A 16,818-nucleotide genomic window follows, 5' to 3' on the forward strand; every position below is an offset into this window, starting at 1 on the left:
TGTCCTGGAACTCCCTTTGTAGATCAGGCTGGTCTCGAACTCACAGAGATCCGCCTGCCTCTGCCTCCCGAGTGCTGGGATTATAGGCATGCACCACCATCGCCCTGGCCTCCTCTTATCTTCTTATCAAGCGCTGGTGACGTGCAGCACTGGAAGTAACTAAATGAATGTGACCTTTACAAAAGAAAGGAAGGAAGCTAGCCCTCACTCGGCAGAAGCCTCGAACACAAGCATCCACACTTTAGGAACAAGCAGGCATCTAGGCCTCACTAATGAGTCTCCTACAACTTCTGTCTAATACACCAAGGACCGCAGAACACAAATAGCAAGTGATCATGGAGCTGAACATGACAGAAGTTCTCAAAGTCATGAAGTCACCAATCAACAGAGGATAAACAATTGTTCTTTTCTTCGTAAATTACTAACTAGAGTGGCAAAATGCCAGGTATAGTTGCATACTCAATCAATGTCAGCACTTGGGAGGCAGAGGTGGCAGTGATGGACCAGCCTGACTCCATTTTAAGATTAGAAGCCATCTTTTTACAAAGTTGAAATAAGTTCATCCCTGTTTTCTGCAAAACTTAAATTTGACCAGGTCTTGACCAATTTTCTGGAAATTGACATGTTCCAAAGCCTATACCCTGATCTCCACCCTTATAAAATAAGATGTTCTGACAAAGAAATTTGAGATGTTCAACCAAGTTCCTATATAACCAAAAATTCACTGAACCCTTGGAAATCCCCTAGTCTTATAGTTTTGGGGGGGCTATAAATCCACCTTCTCCTATGTGTGATACTACTCTTTCAGGGAGACAGCCCTGTCTGACAGAAAATAAAGCTTGCTTAATTTTACTAAAAGAATTTGGGTAAAGCTTTTGCCCTTGTTCAGTGGAATTAACAGCAGAGTACTGAATTCAAGATCAGCCTGACCTATAGAACGAATTTTAGGATAGCTAGGACTACATAGAGAAACCCTGTCACGAAAAACCATAATAAAAAAATAAAAGAATGAATAAAAAAAAAGATGACAGGAATTATGAAATGTAAGTAGGAAAACAACCGGAAGCCTGAGAAACCTGAAGAAACAGAAGACAGACAGACACAGGACACTGAGCAGTAGAAAGGGCGGAACGAGGAGGATATGGAGGCCAAGGCGAGAAAGAGAAGGAAGTAAAAGTAGATGAGAACCAGAAGCAGCAGACAACGGCAGCCAGAGAACTGCTAACACTGCATGCAACTCCATCTCAGACACAGACACTAACCACTGCTGCTTGTTCTACGTCCTACAACTGAACCAAGTACACAAATTTGCACTGTTTTGCATTTTCTTTGACATACTAGCTTTCAGAGCTTTATAATTATATTATTATCTACATAAAATAATAAGAGTCTTTTCTGTTATAAAAAATTTAGGCCGGGCGGTGGTGGCGCACGCCTTTAATCCCAGCACTCGGGAGGCAGAGGCAGGCGGATCTCTGTGAGTTCGAGACCAGCCTGGTCTACAAGAACTAGTTCCAGGACAGGCACCAAAGCTACAGAGAAACCCTGTCTCGATAAACCAAAAAAAAAAAAAAAAAAAAAAAAATTAGCTGGGCAGTGGTGGCTCATGCCTTTAATCCCAGCAACTGGGAGGCAGAGGCAGGTGGATCTCTGTGAGTTCAAGGCCAGCCTGGTCTACAACAGCTAGTTCCAGGATAGGCTCCAAAGCTATAGAGAAACCTTGTCTCGAAAAAAAAAATTATATTCAGCTTACTCAACAAGTGTGGGTGGTGCATGCCTAGAAGTCTAGCCATTTGGGAGGCTGAGGCCAAGGACAGCCTGGGCTACATAGCAAGACCCAGTGTCAAACAAAATACACATGCATGCACACATGCAGAAAACTTAACTCATCAGTTTGATCCCTTCCAATCTCTTCTGACATGCCCTTAATTCCAAACTCTCTCCTAAAGCTCCAACTACAGTGGCCACTGCTGCCCCATTAGCGTGACTCTCTTACCCTCCCTTCCACCACCACACACAGTAACTGCTGCTAATCCATTAATTAAAGATCTCTACTTCCCATTATGGAGGACTAAATTTAGAAAGGCAAATTAAGCTGGGAGGAAACCATGTGTCACAACAGGGAGATAAATTCCATAGAAGGGGGCTGGGCTCCTGGCCTGTTTCTTACAGAGCCCCTGACACTAACGACTCTCCTCAGTTCAGAAACAGAGGAGCACCCCAGGTTGGGGCAGCCCTCATCTGTAATCATTGAGAGAAAACTATTATAGCCTCAGGTCACAAAAGCCACAGGACCTATCAGCAAGCAACTGCCTCAGAGAACAATTTTTGCTTTCCCAAAACCTCCAATTTAGTCACACACAAAAAGGATGGCAAGCTAACATTAATTGTGCCCTTAGAGAAGAGACACACCCCGCATGCAGGGCGGCAGTGACTTTACTGGGTTACCAAATGGATATAAAGACAAAAGTAAACATTGTAATTTTCTGTTTTGTCTCTGGCCCAGGGGGAGTGGTGCCATCTACACAGTCTGTAAACAGTAATAATGCCAGATGTAACAAAAGAGCAGAGCTTCCCCCATCTCCCCGCCCCATCCCCACCACCTCCTAATACCATTCCTCCTGAGATTACTCATCTTGAGGAAACACACAGCCGTTCCCTATAGTCCATATGCTGCTACCAAATGGAAGTGGATGCGAATCCAAGTTTGCACTGACTCCTCGCTGCTACACAAAGCCAGAATCTTTGAGATTCAAGACATTTTTGTTTGGTTGGTTTTGTTTTTTAAGGGTCTCACTACACAGCACTGAATGACCTGGAATTCACTATCTAGCCCAGGCTGGCCTTGATCTCAGAGAGATCTATTTGCTTTTCCCTTCACTGCAGATTACAGGTTTGTGCCATTATGCCTGGCTAACAAATTATATCCTCTCCTTAGAGTTTTTTTCTTTTTTTCTCAGTGCTAGGGATCAAATCCAGACTCTTATGCCTGTACTCTTACCAGGTGCATCTTTAGCCCTAAAACTCAAGAAACCATCAAAGGCTGACAAAAAAAAAGTACAGAGAATGAGAAGGAACAGGAAAGAAAGTGTGGACCACATAGCATTTGAAGTCTAGATTCAAGCAAGGCAAAATGTTAAAAATAAATAGTGTGAGTGAAAGAGAATCGTCCTAACAGCACACGGAATAAAAGACTAGTAGTGTGAGCACAAAAGAATCGTCCTAACAAAGCACATGGAATAAAAGACTAGTAGTTTGAGTGCAAGCTCATACGAAGCACAGGGAAAGAGAACAAGCTCAAGGAGGAGCGTTACCTGACCAGAGTTCCCGCCAGGTATAGTGCAGGCGAACTCTACACTTCTTCTGGTAACACAGCAGTTTGTGCACGACCTGGACACAGCGCCTGCAGTAAGAAGACAACCGGGTGAGCTCTGAGCCAGCGCAGTCCACCAGTGTTCTTTTTTTTTTTTTTTGGTTTTTCGAGACAGGGTTTCTCTGTGGCTTTGGAGCCTGTCCTGGAACTAGCTCTTGTAGACCAGGCTGGTCTCGAACTCACAGAGATCCGCCTGCCTCTGCCTCCCGAGTGCTGGGATTAAAGGCGTGCGCTACCATCGCCTGGCCTCACCAGTGTTCTTCTTTAGGGAGGCAACCTCTGCTATGGTCACTAAGACTGAAGGCAAATACATACACATACCACAAAAAGGGGATAAGCCTGCCAAATTTTCTATCTGTCAGTCTGAACACAATTGGTGCTACCCACTGGGCTACAACTACTTAAGAGGCCTAGAATGAGGGACCACTGTTAGCCTTTCCCTCGAGTATCCTTCCTTTCAGGAAGGAAAGAGACATCACAATTATTCCAATGACAGTAAACATAGCATGCGGCTGGGCATGGTGGTGCATTCCTGTAATCAAAGCACTCAAGTGGCTTAGATTACTTGGGCTCCATAGGGACACCCTGACTCAAAACAGGAAAGGGGGCCTGGAGGAAGCAGTGCCATGGCACTCCTATCAGAATAGGCACTTGCTGCCTAGTCTGGCAAACAGGTTTGATCCCTGGGTCCCACATGGCAGATCGAGAGAAACAACCTCACAGCAAGTGCTCACACACACAGGAAAGGGGTCACACACAGAAAATAAATAAACGTTTTAATTTTTTTTTTCTGAAGGAGCTAGAGATGGCTCTTCCAGAGGACCTGGGTTCAATTCCTAGCAATGGCAGTTCACTACTGTCTGTAACTCCAGTTCCAGGGGACCCCAGTATCTTCTAACCTCTCTGGATACCAGGCATGCACGTGGTACAAGTGCACATGCAGACAAAACACCCATACTGATGGAGGAAGGTCATTGGTTAATTAATAAAGAAACTGCTTGGCCTGATAGGTTAGAACATAGGTGGGTGGAGTAAACAGAACAGAAGTTGGGAGGAAGAGGAAGTGAGCTCAGACGCCATGCCGCTGCTCTCCAGGGCAGATGCGATGAAGCTCCGACCCAGGATGGACGTAGGCTAGAATCTCCCTGGTAAGTCACCACCTCATGGTGCTACACACATTAATAGAAATGGGCCAAGCAGTGTTTATATGAATACAGTTTGTGTGTCGTTATTTTGGGGCATAAGCTAACCAGGCGGCAGGGAGCTGGGTGGCAGGAACACAGCCCCGCAGCTCTTACTACAAATAAATACAGATAAAAATAATTTTTAATCAAAAAAATTAAGAAAGGAATGCACAGATGTAAAAAATGAAAGATATTAAGCCTCAAGTTTGAATTCAGTTTTAAAGAAATTTAACTTGTAACTAACCTAGTTTGTATTTACATTTAAAATCAGGACAAAAGAGATGGCTCAGCAGGTAACAAGGCTTGCTATTCTTCCAAAGGACCTTAATTCAGTCCTTGCACCCACACAGAGCAGCTTACAGCTACATGCGACTCCAGTTCCAGGATCTGACACCTTCTGGCCTCTAAATGCACTCACACATGATAGACACCCACACCAACACTCATAAATAAAAGTAAGTATTTAAGTTGAGTTTAAAAAACCAGTTTGAGGGCTGGAGAGATGGCTCAGTGGTTTAGAGCACCGTCTGCTCTTCCAGAGGTCCTGAGTTCAATTCCCAGCAACCACATGGTGGCTCACAACCATCTGTAATGAGATCTGGCGCCCTCCTCTGGTGTATGAGCATACATGGAGGCAGAATGTTGTATACATAATAAATAAATAAATCTTTAAAAAAAAAAAAAACCAGTTTGAGGAGAGGGGCTTATGGGGAAGCTCTCCTCTCCAGGATGTATCTGAAGCTGACGAGAGACATCTCCTGCGATAGCTGTGTCTGTCCTCCTGCAAACAGTCACCCACATGACTGCAAACAACCCCAATGGAACTCTGGATGCTTTGGTAGCTAGTACGACTGCCAACAAGATCTGGAGTCAGCTAGGAGGCAAGGTTCCAGGCACTACAAGCCTGTGAGGGATCAGCTAGATCAGGTGAGCCTGTGAAAGATATCGGGTTAGCGTAATTGGGGGTGGAGTATTTAACGGCGGGCTGCACCAGTCCACAGGCTGCTGCAAGTGGAGAAAGGGAGCTGAGCACTAAAATTTATGTTTTCCTGTCTGTGAGTGTGATGATGAGCCTGGAGCATCAAGCTCCTGCTGCCATGCCTTCCTCACCATGACAGCCTATGCCTGGAACTGTAAGTCAAATGACCTGCCTCAGGTTACTCTTCAGAGAATTTTGCACAGCAACAAATTATGTAATTTAATCAGATACATAAGACTCAAAATTAGAAGGGGATGGCTGAGAAGATTAGCGGAAGAGGAAGGGCGAGAGGGGAGTGAATATGATTGCTATACATTAAATACACGCATGGAAGCATCATAATGAAACCCATTATTATATAACATAGGTTAAGAGGAACACCAATTCTGAAGGCAGGCCTGGCGACTCATGCCAGGTGCAGGCAGGAGAAGCATAAGACCAAGGTCATCCTTGGTGACACAGGAAGTTCCAGGTGAGCATGAGCTAGGTGAAACTGTCTCAAAATGTGAATAAATGGGGCTGGAGAGATGGCTCAGTGGTTAAGAGCACTGACTTCTCTTTCAGAGGACCCGGGTTCGGTTCCCAGCACCCATATGGCAGCTCACAACTGTCTGAAAATGCAGTTCCACAAGATCTGACACCTTCACACCAACAAACATAATAAAGTTAAGTAAATCATTAAAAAAAAAAAGAAAGAAAAAAATATCAATAAATAAGCTGGGCAGTGGTGGCGCACGCCTTTATTCCAGCACTCAGGGGGCAGAGGCAGGTGGATCTCGGTGAGTTTGAGGCCAGCCTGGTCTACAGAGTGAGTTCCAGGACAACCAGAGCTACACAGAGAAACCCTGTCTCAAAAAAAACCAAAAAACAAAACAAGAATTAAAGATTATCTTCACCTACAATGGTAAATTTGAGACCAACTTGTGCTACAGAAGATCCTACCTCAAAATAAAGCAAAATAAAACATTGTGTTGTTGTGACACACATAACTGAATGGTCCAGGAACGGGACTATCGACCACTTGTAGCTGCTGAAACACAACCAAGTACTTGTTTGGTGGAACTAAGATTGAAATTGTGTTTGCTCTCTGCACCCCTAGGCTGATTTTGTTTTCATACATACATATGTATGTATGTAAGTGTGTATATGTATATACACACATATATACATGTATATGTTTTTTGTTTCGGGGGAGGGCTGTTGTTATTTTTTGACTTTATGAGACAGGGTTTTTCTGTGCAGTCCTGGCTGTCCTGGACTTGCTCTGTTGACCAGGCTGGCCATTAACGGCATGCACCAGCGGATCTACTCCTGATCCTCCTGTCTCCACCTCCCAAGCACTGGTATTACAGTTTTTATGGGGTATTCAAAACGAAACCCAGGGCTTTATGCATGCTAAGCAAGTATTCTATCAAACTATCCTCAGCCTGTTTTATTTTGTTGAAATAGGGTCTCATGTAGACCAGGCTAGCCTTGAACTTGATATGTAGCTAAGGGATGAGGCTGGGAAAAAATACAGGAAAAATTTATGGGGACATGGACAGGAAAACCAACTCCTCAACCAGATTCTGGTTAAAGCCTCACCCCAGCTGAGAAGCAAGAGGTTACTGGCACAGATAATTCTAAAACAGAATTAAGGCCTGTGTAGAACCTTGGGTAGGGCCACATTCTACCCCAGATGTTTCTGGGACTCTCAAAATTAATTTTGTTTCAGTGTAGAACTCCTAACTTTCTGCACTCCACTCCTCTGCTCTAGAGGTGACCTCATCCATTGCAGGAAGCACCTAGCATCTCCTTTAGATTCCCAGCAACCCTTTGAAGAACACTGTTTCAAAAGCCTCCACATGGCACAGCTGGCTACTGGGTCACAGTGGCTGTCTCTTAGGGAAGCTCACACTCATGCTCCAGGTCACAATGGCTGTCTCTTAGGGAAGCTCACACTCATGCTCAGGTCACAATGGCTGTCTCTTAGGGAAGCTCACACTCATGCTCAGGTCACAGTGGCTGTCTCTTAGGGAAGCTCACACTCATGCTCAGGTCACAATGGCTGTCTCTTAGGGAAGTTGCGGTGCTGAAAGGACAGTCGTGGATTAAAAGGCAGCAAGGGCTTAAAGAGAACAACACTGAATAAACTGAACTAAGGGTCTCTATTCTCTGGAAAGAAACAGAACACTACCAAACTCCTCCTGCGAGGTAAGAGCCAAAGAGACCCAGTGAGAGGAACTGAAGTGCCTAACAGCACATCAAAGGCAAACACTAAAGTATGTTTACTTAATATGTAAAGTGAATTTAAAGCAGGTGTGGTGGTATATGCTGGTAATCCGAGCCCAGAGGAGGATTGACAAGAGAACATGGCCAACAAGAACTACATAGAAAATACGAGGCATGGGACGGGAGAGATGTTTCAGCAGTTAAGCCCACTGGCTGCTCTTCCAGAGGATTCAGGTTCGATTCCCTGCACACACACACACATACACACACACACACACACACACACACACATAAAATAAATATTTTAAAAAGAAAGTATTAGGCCATCCAAAGCTACACTGCAAGACTTCAGTCTCAAAACAACAAAATTTCAGGGCAGCGAGACAGCTCAGCAGCAAAAGCACTTTCCAAGCCTGGTAAGCTGAGGTCTAGCCCTGAGCCATGAAGAGAAAGCATGAAAGCAATGCCGCACACCTGTAATCCCAAACACTCCTACAGCCAGCTGCTATGGGGTAAAGACAGAATTATCCAGATCCTTGTGAGCCAGTAGGCCTGAAGTACACAGTACAATGGAAATGAGAGATTCTGCCTCAACAAGATAGAAGCAACTCCCTAAAATTGTCTGCTGATTTTCATTTCACCACAATGCATACATACCCACATATAATATTTAGCAGAGAAATATAAAATAACACATCAGCATACACATCAACAAATTTAAAAAAACTTGTTATCATAAAAGAAAAAAATCTAACCAGTACTGAGACTAACTACCAAGTGATACAAATTCCAAATAAACCATTCTTCCAGTTTCCAACCATTTTCTTCATTGGTTTTTACTTTTTGTTGTGGTTTGGTTTGGTTTGGTTTGGTTTGGTTTGGTTTGGTTGGGGGCTTGTGAGACCAGGCTGGCCTTGAACTCACAAAGATCCTCCTGCCCCTGCCTCCCAAGTGCTGGCATTAAAGGCATGCGCCACCACTGCCCGGATTCCATTTTTTGGAAATGGTAACATGGTCTCCTTTATGTGGGTGCCATCCGCTGCTGTTTCCCCTTCAGAGACCATGCTTTAAACGGCTAGCAGCCCAACCTGGGGGGTTCTGCTCCTCCAATGAGTCTGTTGCTGCCACTTTAGCTAGCCCTTTAGGTAGCTTTAACCAAATCTCTATTCTAATAAAACCTAAGAATCAAAGGCTAGGGTGAACACCTGAGAGCTCAGAGTTAGAGAAGCAACTGGCTAACTCTCTCTTTACTCAATCCAGGAAGCCTCTCTCCTTCCACACCGCCCCAACTAAAAATCTCATGCTAAGCTCCTCCCTGATACTTCCTGCTAACTAGTTGCTAAGCCCACCTCTGTGAGCCCAGGTTAATTTAATTAATGCAAATGTAATATCTGTACATGGTTAAACAAATGCAGTATAAACTAATATAACACATCTTTGCCTAGTTAAACAAATATTCTGCAACAATCTGTTAAATAATAGCCTCATTTGAGCCATGATTTGCCTTGGCCAATCTATAAAACCTATCAATATCTCCATAAAATTGAGTGATTAGTTCACAGCTGCTGATGCTGCTGCAGCCAACAAGGATGGCTGGGTGCTGCCTGTAAGCGACCACTCAGATGCACCATGGTCATGACTATATGCTGGTACCTCTCATGTGGGCTAGCCTGGATAAGCATACACCCTCGCTGCTGTGGACACTACAGAGCAGTGCTGAGATACTTCTTACAGCCCGAATGTGTGCCCCTCACTTGAAGACTACATACAGCACTCCTAAAGAAGGCTCTCTTGCTGTCTCACAGGCACCCAACAGGTACACTGTTAGCCTTGCAATCACAGTGACTCAGACAGTTACCAAGTATTAAGATAATTTTAACAAGTGCCAAGTGCCAAAGACTCAGGACGCTGAGGCAGGAGGCTGGACGGTTTGAGCCTAGGTTACATTGCAAGACTGTCTAAAAAAGAGAAGAAACAAAAACAAATTTAATAACTGTTACATCCTTAAAAATACATACTGGCAAAAGATTCCAAATTTACTGCTTCTTTGGGTGTTTCTCGCATGCACATAGTGGTTCCTAGTCTAAGAAAAGACAGCCCTGCCTTCTCCTAACTTTCCCTTCTACTGCATCTTTTGTAGGTCCTGTCTCAAAAAAAGAAACAGGGTGGGCTTAAGTTTTCCACATAAGAGTGAGTTAAGAAGGTTTATTTTCCTGAATTCATCTCTCCTCAGTCTCAAACCCCGTGGTAACTACAAGGATGGCAATAAGAATCAAGAAGAACAGAAATGAATGTTAGTTAGGCTTGGGGGTTCCTCTGCTTGTGCCTCCGGCAAGACTCCTTTCCCCTTGGAGATACCTTTCCTGCCACTGCTGTTCCTACAGTGCTCAGACAGAAAAGAAACTTGTCTCACTTCTGACCCAGATTCTGGCTCTGGGTGCTAAGTCTTTCTGTACTGCATACTTGTTCATGTTCACCATGAGGATGATGAACTTAGCTGAAATGGTAGGAATTCATATTCACCATGAGGATGATGAACTTAGCTGAAATGGTAGGAATTCATCTGCTCTCAGTCCCTCTCTCTGCTACATGCTGCTGAGAGGCTGCACATAATGAGAAGGGAGCAGCAGCCTGGCCTGCTGCCCAGCTGGGAACAGAGAGGTTCACCTAAAAAGGACTTGATGCTCCAGATACCAAAACTGGAAAAGGAAATGGAAGTAGAGAGAAGGAAAATCTGGAACATATCCATGGGCACTGGCTTGGAGAAAGTGAATTCAGCCTGAAGCTGGGACCTTCTGCCCAGCCTTCTCTTCATCTGCACCATCTTCGTACCCTCAGAACAGTCAGCCTCAGAGCAAGCGGAGAAGAAAACAATACAGAAACTCTGCACAAAGTTAGTGGTGGGTACAGAATATCCACGGTAAGTTAGGACTACAGGTTAGTGGTGGGTACAGAACATCCACGGTAAGTCAGAGGATTGGGTGGACAGATGCATACTTTTAACTCTACAGTTGTAAACACACAATCCTAATCAAGCTATTCCCACCTTTAACTCTTCCACCATGTTCTCTCATAAAATCTTTCTAGTCTTACATTTCCTCTATATACTATTCTCGATGTTTCCAGAATTATATACTATTCTTCAAACACAACGTATTTTGAAACTGCTAAAATCCAGAAGCTGATCTCCTACCTGATCCCCTTTCCTTTCTCATCCACATACAGAAAACTTATAAGGTTTCTTTAGGGACTATGTCAGATGGAACCTCCCCTGAGGTCCTGCCAACATGGTCGGTCTGTCTGTCTGTCTGTCTGTCTGTCTCTCTCTCTCTCTCTCTCTATATATATATATATATATATATTTATTTATTTATATATACATATATTTATATATTAAAAAATATATTATATGTGTGTGTATATATACATATATATACCCACTATTTATATATCTTTCCTTTGTTCTTTATCACAAAAAAATTGCTGAGATCAGAAGCTCAAGGTCATCCTTAGCTCCACAGCAAATGCCAGCCTGGGATATATGAGAATCAGTCTAAAATAAACAAACTGTAGACCCATGAGAGGTCTTATGCTAAAAATATCCAGTTGAACTTTTCATAGAGTGCTAAACTACAGAAATTGTGAAATTATGAATATTAATCTTAAACTACTAGGTTCTGGAGTACTTTGGTACACTAATAGATAATACATATATGAAGGACAATGACAGCCCAAGATTTATGGTAAAAACTTTGGAGCCAGGTCTGGAGCACACACCTTTAGTCTCAGCTTTGGAAATGCAGAGGTAGGTGGATCTCTGCTTTTGAGGTTAACCTGGTCTACAGAGTGACTTCCTGGGCTACACAAAGAAAAAAAAAAGAAAAAGGTTTTGGTCTAGGATGATGGAGCACACTTGCAATCACAGTACGTAGGAAATAGAAGCAGGAGGATAAGAAGTTAATGTCAGTCTTATTGACGTGGGGCTCAAGGCCATCCTGGGCTACATGAGATTCATCTTAAAAACAAACAAAATGGAGAAAATAAAACTGGATCCACAAGTGTAAAGGATGGTCTAAGAATAACCCTGAGAAAAGCACTAAGCCTCAGTTTCCTTAGTTATGAGAAATTCAAAGACAAAGTAAATGGTACATTTATCTCTCTCTCTAACACACACACACACACACACACACACACACACACACACACACAGTTTTTTGTTTTTCAAGACAGGGTTTCTTTGTGTAGCTCTGGCTTGCCCTGTAACTCACTCTGTAGACCAGGCTGGACTCAAACTCACAGAAATCCACCTGCGTCTGCTTCCCGAGTGCTGGGATTTAAAGTGTGCACTACCACAGCCCAGCTAAATAGTATATTTTAATTTAGGACATATCTAGAATTGGTGATACACACCTGTTATCCCAGTACTTAAAGGCTGAAGCAGGAGGATTCTAAGTTCAAGACTAGCCTGGTTTGCATAGCAAGTTCCAGGTTATCTTGAGCTAAGCAACAAGACCCTGTCTCAAAACAACAACCCAAGTTAATAATACTAGAGAGATGGCTCAGAGGTTAAGGCATTTGCCACCAAGCCTGACAACCTGGGTTCAATTCCAGGGACCTATATGGTGGAAGGAGCCAACCAACTCTGCCAATTTGTCCTCTAACCCTGATGTAGCACATGTATATACACAAACACACACAAGTTGATGAGCATAAAGAAAAATAATAAATAGAATTGGGTATTGTGGCCCATGCCTTAAATCCCAGCACTTGGAGGAAGAGGCAGGCAGATCTCTGTGAGTTCAAAGCCAGTCAGATCTACATAGTGAGTTTCAGGACAGCCGGAGCTATATAGTAAAACTCTATCTCATGAAAACAAAACAATAATTATAATAAATAAAATAAAAACAAATAAAGGAGGAAAGAAAAAAGAGAAGCAAGTCAGAAAGTTTATAGCAAAAACATATCTAATTCCTAAGGCACTAGCGTGCTTTGGGATAATGCTCTTGTACACTGTAAAAATCTGTCACTCATATTGGTTTAATAAAATGCTGATTGGCCAGTAGTATAAGTACTAAGTATAGGCAAAGCACCAGACTAGGAGAATTCTGGAAAGAGGAATGACGTGGGAAGGTCATATGTCTATCTGTTGCTTTCATTGGTTAATTAATAAAGAAACTGCTTGGCCTGATAGGTCAGAACATAGGTGGGTGGAGTAGACAGAACAGAATGCTGGGAAGAAGGGAAGTGAGGTCAGATGCCATGGAGCCAGCCACCAGGTCAGACATGCTGAATCTTTCCCGGTAAGCCACCACCTCGTGGTGCTACACAGATTATTAGAAATGGGTTAATCAAGATGTGAGAATTAGTCGATAAGAAGCTAGAACTAACAGGCCAAGCAGTGTTTAAAAGAATACAATTTGTGTGTTGTTATTTTGGGGCATAACCTAGCCAGGCGGCCAGGAGGCTGGCAGCAGGAACGCAGCCCGCCGCCTCCTCTAACTACAGAGGAAAGGCAGAGAGTCAGTCATCAGCCATATGCAGAGGAAGCAAGATAAGAATGCCACATGGACAAAAGGTACCAAGCCACATGGCTAAACATAGACAAGAATTTTGGGTGGCCTTTAATCCTAGCACTCGGGAGGCAGAGGTAGGCAGATCTCTGTGAGTTCGAGACCAGCCTGGTCTACAAAGCTAGTTCCAGGACAGGCTCCAAAGCCACAGAGAAACCCTGTCTCGAAAAACCAAAAAAAAAAAAAAAAAAAAAAGAATTATGGGTGAATTTAAGTCATAACAACTATTTAGTAATAAGCCTGAGCAAATGGCCTAACAGTTTATAGTTAATATAAGCCTCTATATGTTTATTTGGGGCTGAATGGCTGTGAGACTGGACAGGACAGAAACTTCTGTTTACACTAGTGTACACAAACTCTATTTAAAATAAGCAGAAATTCATCTGCTAAGTAGTTTGGAAAGTAGTTTTATTGGTCTTTGAATTAAAGTCAAGCATCAGACTTCTAAACACCCAAAAATATGGCAATCAAAAGATAAAATTTATATTATTATACTAGACCCAGGAAACCAAGACATACACAGTCTGTAAGCAATCTGAAAAGCTGGTGGTCTGGTCTGTGTAAAGTCCTGTGCTTATCTACATCCCTGACACTGGGAGAAAGTTTGCCAAATTAGCATACCAACAGCACTGTCAGAAGGAAAAAGAAAGGTATTAATTCTGTTGTCAGACTTGAGTGAGGAATGTGTATGTGTGTGTGTGTGTGTGTGTGTGTGGTGTGTGTGTGCAAGAGCTCAAATACCTCAGCTTTGCCTCAAAAAGCTTTGTAGCTAAGAATGACCTTGAACTTGTTATCCTTCCGCCTCCACCCCCCAAGTGCAAGGATTATAGGCCTGCACCAATATGCCCTCCTGAGCTGCTGCTAAAGAAAGAAAAGTAGCCGCACAGTGGTAGCGCACGCCTTTAATCCCAGCATGCAGAGGTAGAGACAGGCAGTTCTCTGAGTTTGAGACCAGCCTGGTCTATAGAGCAAGTTCTAGGACAGGCTCCAAAGCTACACAGAGAAACCCTGTCTTAAAAAAAAGGGGGGGGGGGGAATAAAAGTAGGCACATCTGGAATGACATTAATGTTTGGCATAGTTGTTCAGAAGTGTTGAAAAAAACTGAAAAGATAAAACAGCAGGGAAAATAGAAAATTAAATTACCTAAACATCATGAAAACTGACTTTCAGTAGCCTCTCATGTCCTCAAGTAAACAACAGTCAGATCTCTTTAAGAGTTCAGCATGGCCCCTGGAGACATGATCTGCTCCCTAGAAGGGGTCTAGATTATCAAGACAATATGTGCTAAGAATGGAGCAAAAAAGTCTCTCTTGACCTCTACCTACCCTCTAAGTATATATGAGAAAATGACATGACATGCCAGGTTTACGTATCTTTAGAATGTAACAGAGACTCCTTTGATCAACTTCCAGTCATCTCTCCAGATCTCCATGCAGGGACCTTAAAGTGATAATGAGCCTGGGGGTAGCAGAGCACAACCTTTGATCCCAGCATCCTGGAGGCAGAGGCAGGGAGATTCTGTGAATTCGAGTCTAGCCTGGTCTGCAGAGCGAGTTCCAGGATAGCCAGAGCTACACAGAGAAACCCTTTCTCAAAAAACAAAACAAACAAACAAACAATAAAAAAATAATGAAGAGATATGAAGAACCCAAATAATAATCTATACTTTTTCCCTTCCAAAGACTAACAATGATTCTTGATATTTCTTCACACTCAAATGTTTCCTTTGCTTCCTTTTAAAAAGATTCTTTTTAAAGCCGGACGGTGGTGGCGCACGCCTGTAATCCCAGCACTCGGGAGGGAGAGGCAGGCGGATCCCTGCGAGTTCGAGGCCAGCCTGGTCTACCAAGGGAGTTCCAGGACAGGCTCCAAAGCTACAGAGAAACCCTGTCTCGAAAAACCAAAAAAAAAAAAAAAAAAAAATTCTTTTAAAAAAAAATAATTTAATTATATGTGTTGCTGTGAAGGTATCATATTCCTGGAATTGGGAGTTACAGACAGTTGTGAGCTACATGCGAGTAATGGGAACTGAGCTTGTGTCCTCTAGAAGAACAACCAGTGTTCTTTAACCACTAAGCCATCTCTTCAGCCCCTTGATTTCCTCCCTTAGAATATTTGTTTTATACATTAGGCGATGGTGGCGCATGCTTTTAATCCTAGCACTCAAGAGGCAGAGGCAGGCAGATCTCTGTGAGTTCCAGGCCAGCCTGTCTACAAGCTGTCTCAGGACAGCTAGGACTATTAACACAGAGAAACCCTGTCTCGTAAAACAAAACAAAATAAACAAATAACATGATATGTTTTATGTTCAATCACATGCATGTATATGCACATGAGTATGAGTTCCCACAGAAGCTAGGGGCGTCAGAAGGCCTCCAACTGGAATTATAGGCTATTATGAGCCATACCAAATGGATGCTGGGAATTGAACTCAGGGTCTCTGGAAGGGCAGTATGCACTCTTAACCACTGAGCCATCTCTCAGACCTGCTGCTCTTAAAGTAAAACAGACCATAAATTTTCTATCACTTGATTCTTTATAATAAATCTGCACATATAAAAAGGACCGTGGCACTTACACATAGAGATCCATAGGGAACTCCTTCATCATGTGTGTTACAATGAACTCCACCATGAGGTCTAAACAGGGAATGGAGAAAAATAACATAAGTCACAAGGAGACTCGCTTCTTGCCTTTGAGCTGGGGGGGTGGCTTCTCAACACTCCTCATCTTCATGCTGAGTGACCTCCCCTGCCAACATCTATCTGCATGAATCCAATTTACTTTCTATGCCACATTTTAACATTTGCCCTTTTGAAATTAAGAAGATGCTTCATGCACTAAGTTTCATCAGAAAGGCTCACTCTCTTGTAAGTTTACAGCTGAATATCTCACTCTCCTGTTTCTAGAAGGACCTGCCAGTAAGTTTAGATACAAGGGAAATTTCATTGTACACATATCTCATACCATAGCCTAAACACAAACGCTAGAGGGAAGTCTGAGACTAGAGCAACGAAGCAAGCAAAGACGAAGTGGTGAAGCAGATTCACACAAGCAGAGACTCAGCACTTAGTCAGAAGAGCGGATTATCTAGTCTTCCCCTCTGTTTCTGAACTGAGGAGACTCAGGAACCAAGTTGAACATCCAAGTGAAAATGAGATGCAGAGTCTCACTAAGTCCTCTAAGAAAAATGCATATTTGTGAACAGCCAGAAGGACCCAAGATACAGCTCTGTAAGTCCCAGCTCAACTATATTTACTCAAGGGAAGTTTTCCATGTCTGAACCTCAAATTTTAAACCTTCTGGCCTGACATATCATTGTAGCCCCTTAAAGAGAAGTAAGAATTTGAAATCTTAGTGACAAGTAAGACATACTCATTTTTGTCCCAGAAAAGTTTTATATCTTCCTTCCTTCCTCCTTCCTCCTTTCTTCCTTCTTTCCTTCCTTCTTCCTTCCTTCCTTCTTTCCTCCCTCCCTCCCACCCTCCCTCCCTCCTTTC

General features: G+C 43.1%; 1 protein-coding gene across 1 annotated transcript in view; it reads right to left on the bottom strand.

Moving 5' to 3' along the window:
• Positions 1–16,818, bottom strand: part of Armh3 (armadillo-like helical domain containing 3) — a 206,356-nt gene that overhangs the window by 117,717 nt on the left and 71,821 nt on the right. The window contains exons 19-20 of the mRNA XM_005352384.2: positions 15,897–15,957; positions 3,315–3,403 (exon numbers count right to left, since the gene is read on the bottom strand). Of these exons, the coding sequence (XP_005352441.1) occupies positions 3,315–3,403; positions 15,897–15,957 (150 nt within the window). The remainder of the gene's footprint in view (positions 1–3,314; positions 3,404–15,896; positions 15,958–16,818) is intronic.

The sequence above is a fragment of the Microtus ochrogaster genome, chromosome 8 (genome assembly GCF_000317375.1).
Source record: "Microtus ochrogaster isolate Prairie Vole_2 chromosome 8, MicOch1.0, whole genome shotgun sequence".
Lineage (NCBI taxonomy): Eukaryota > Metazoa > Chordata > Mammalia > Rodentia > Cricetidae > Microtus > Microtus ochrogaster.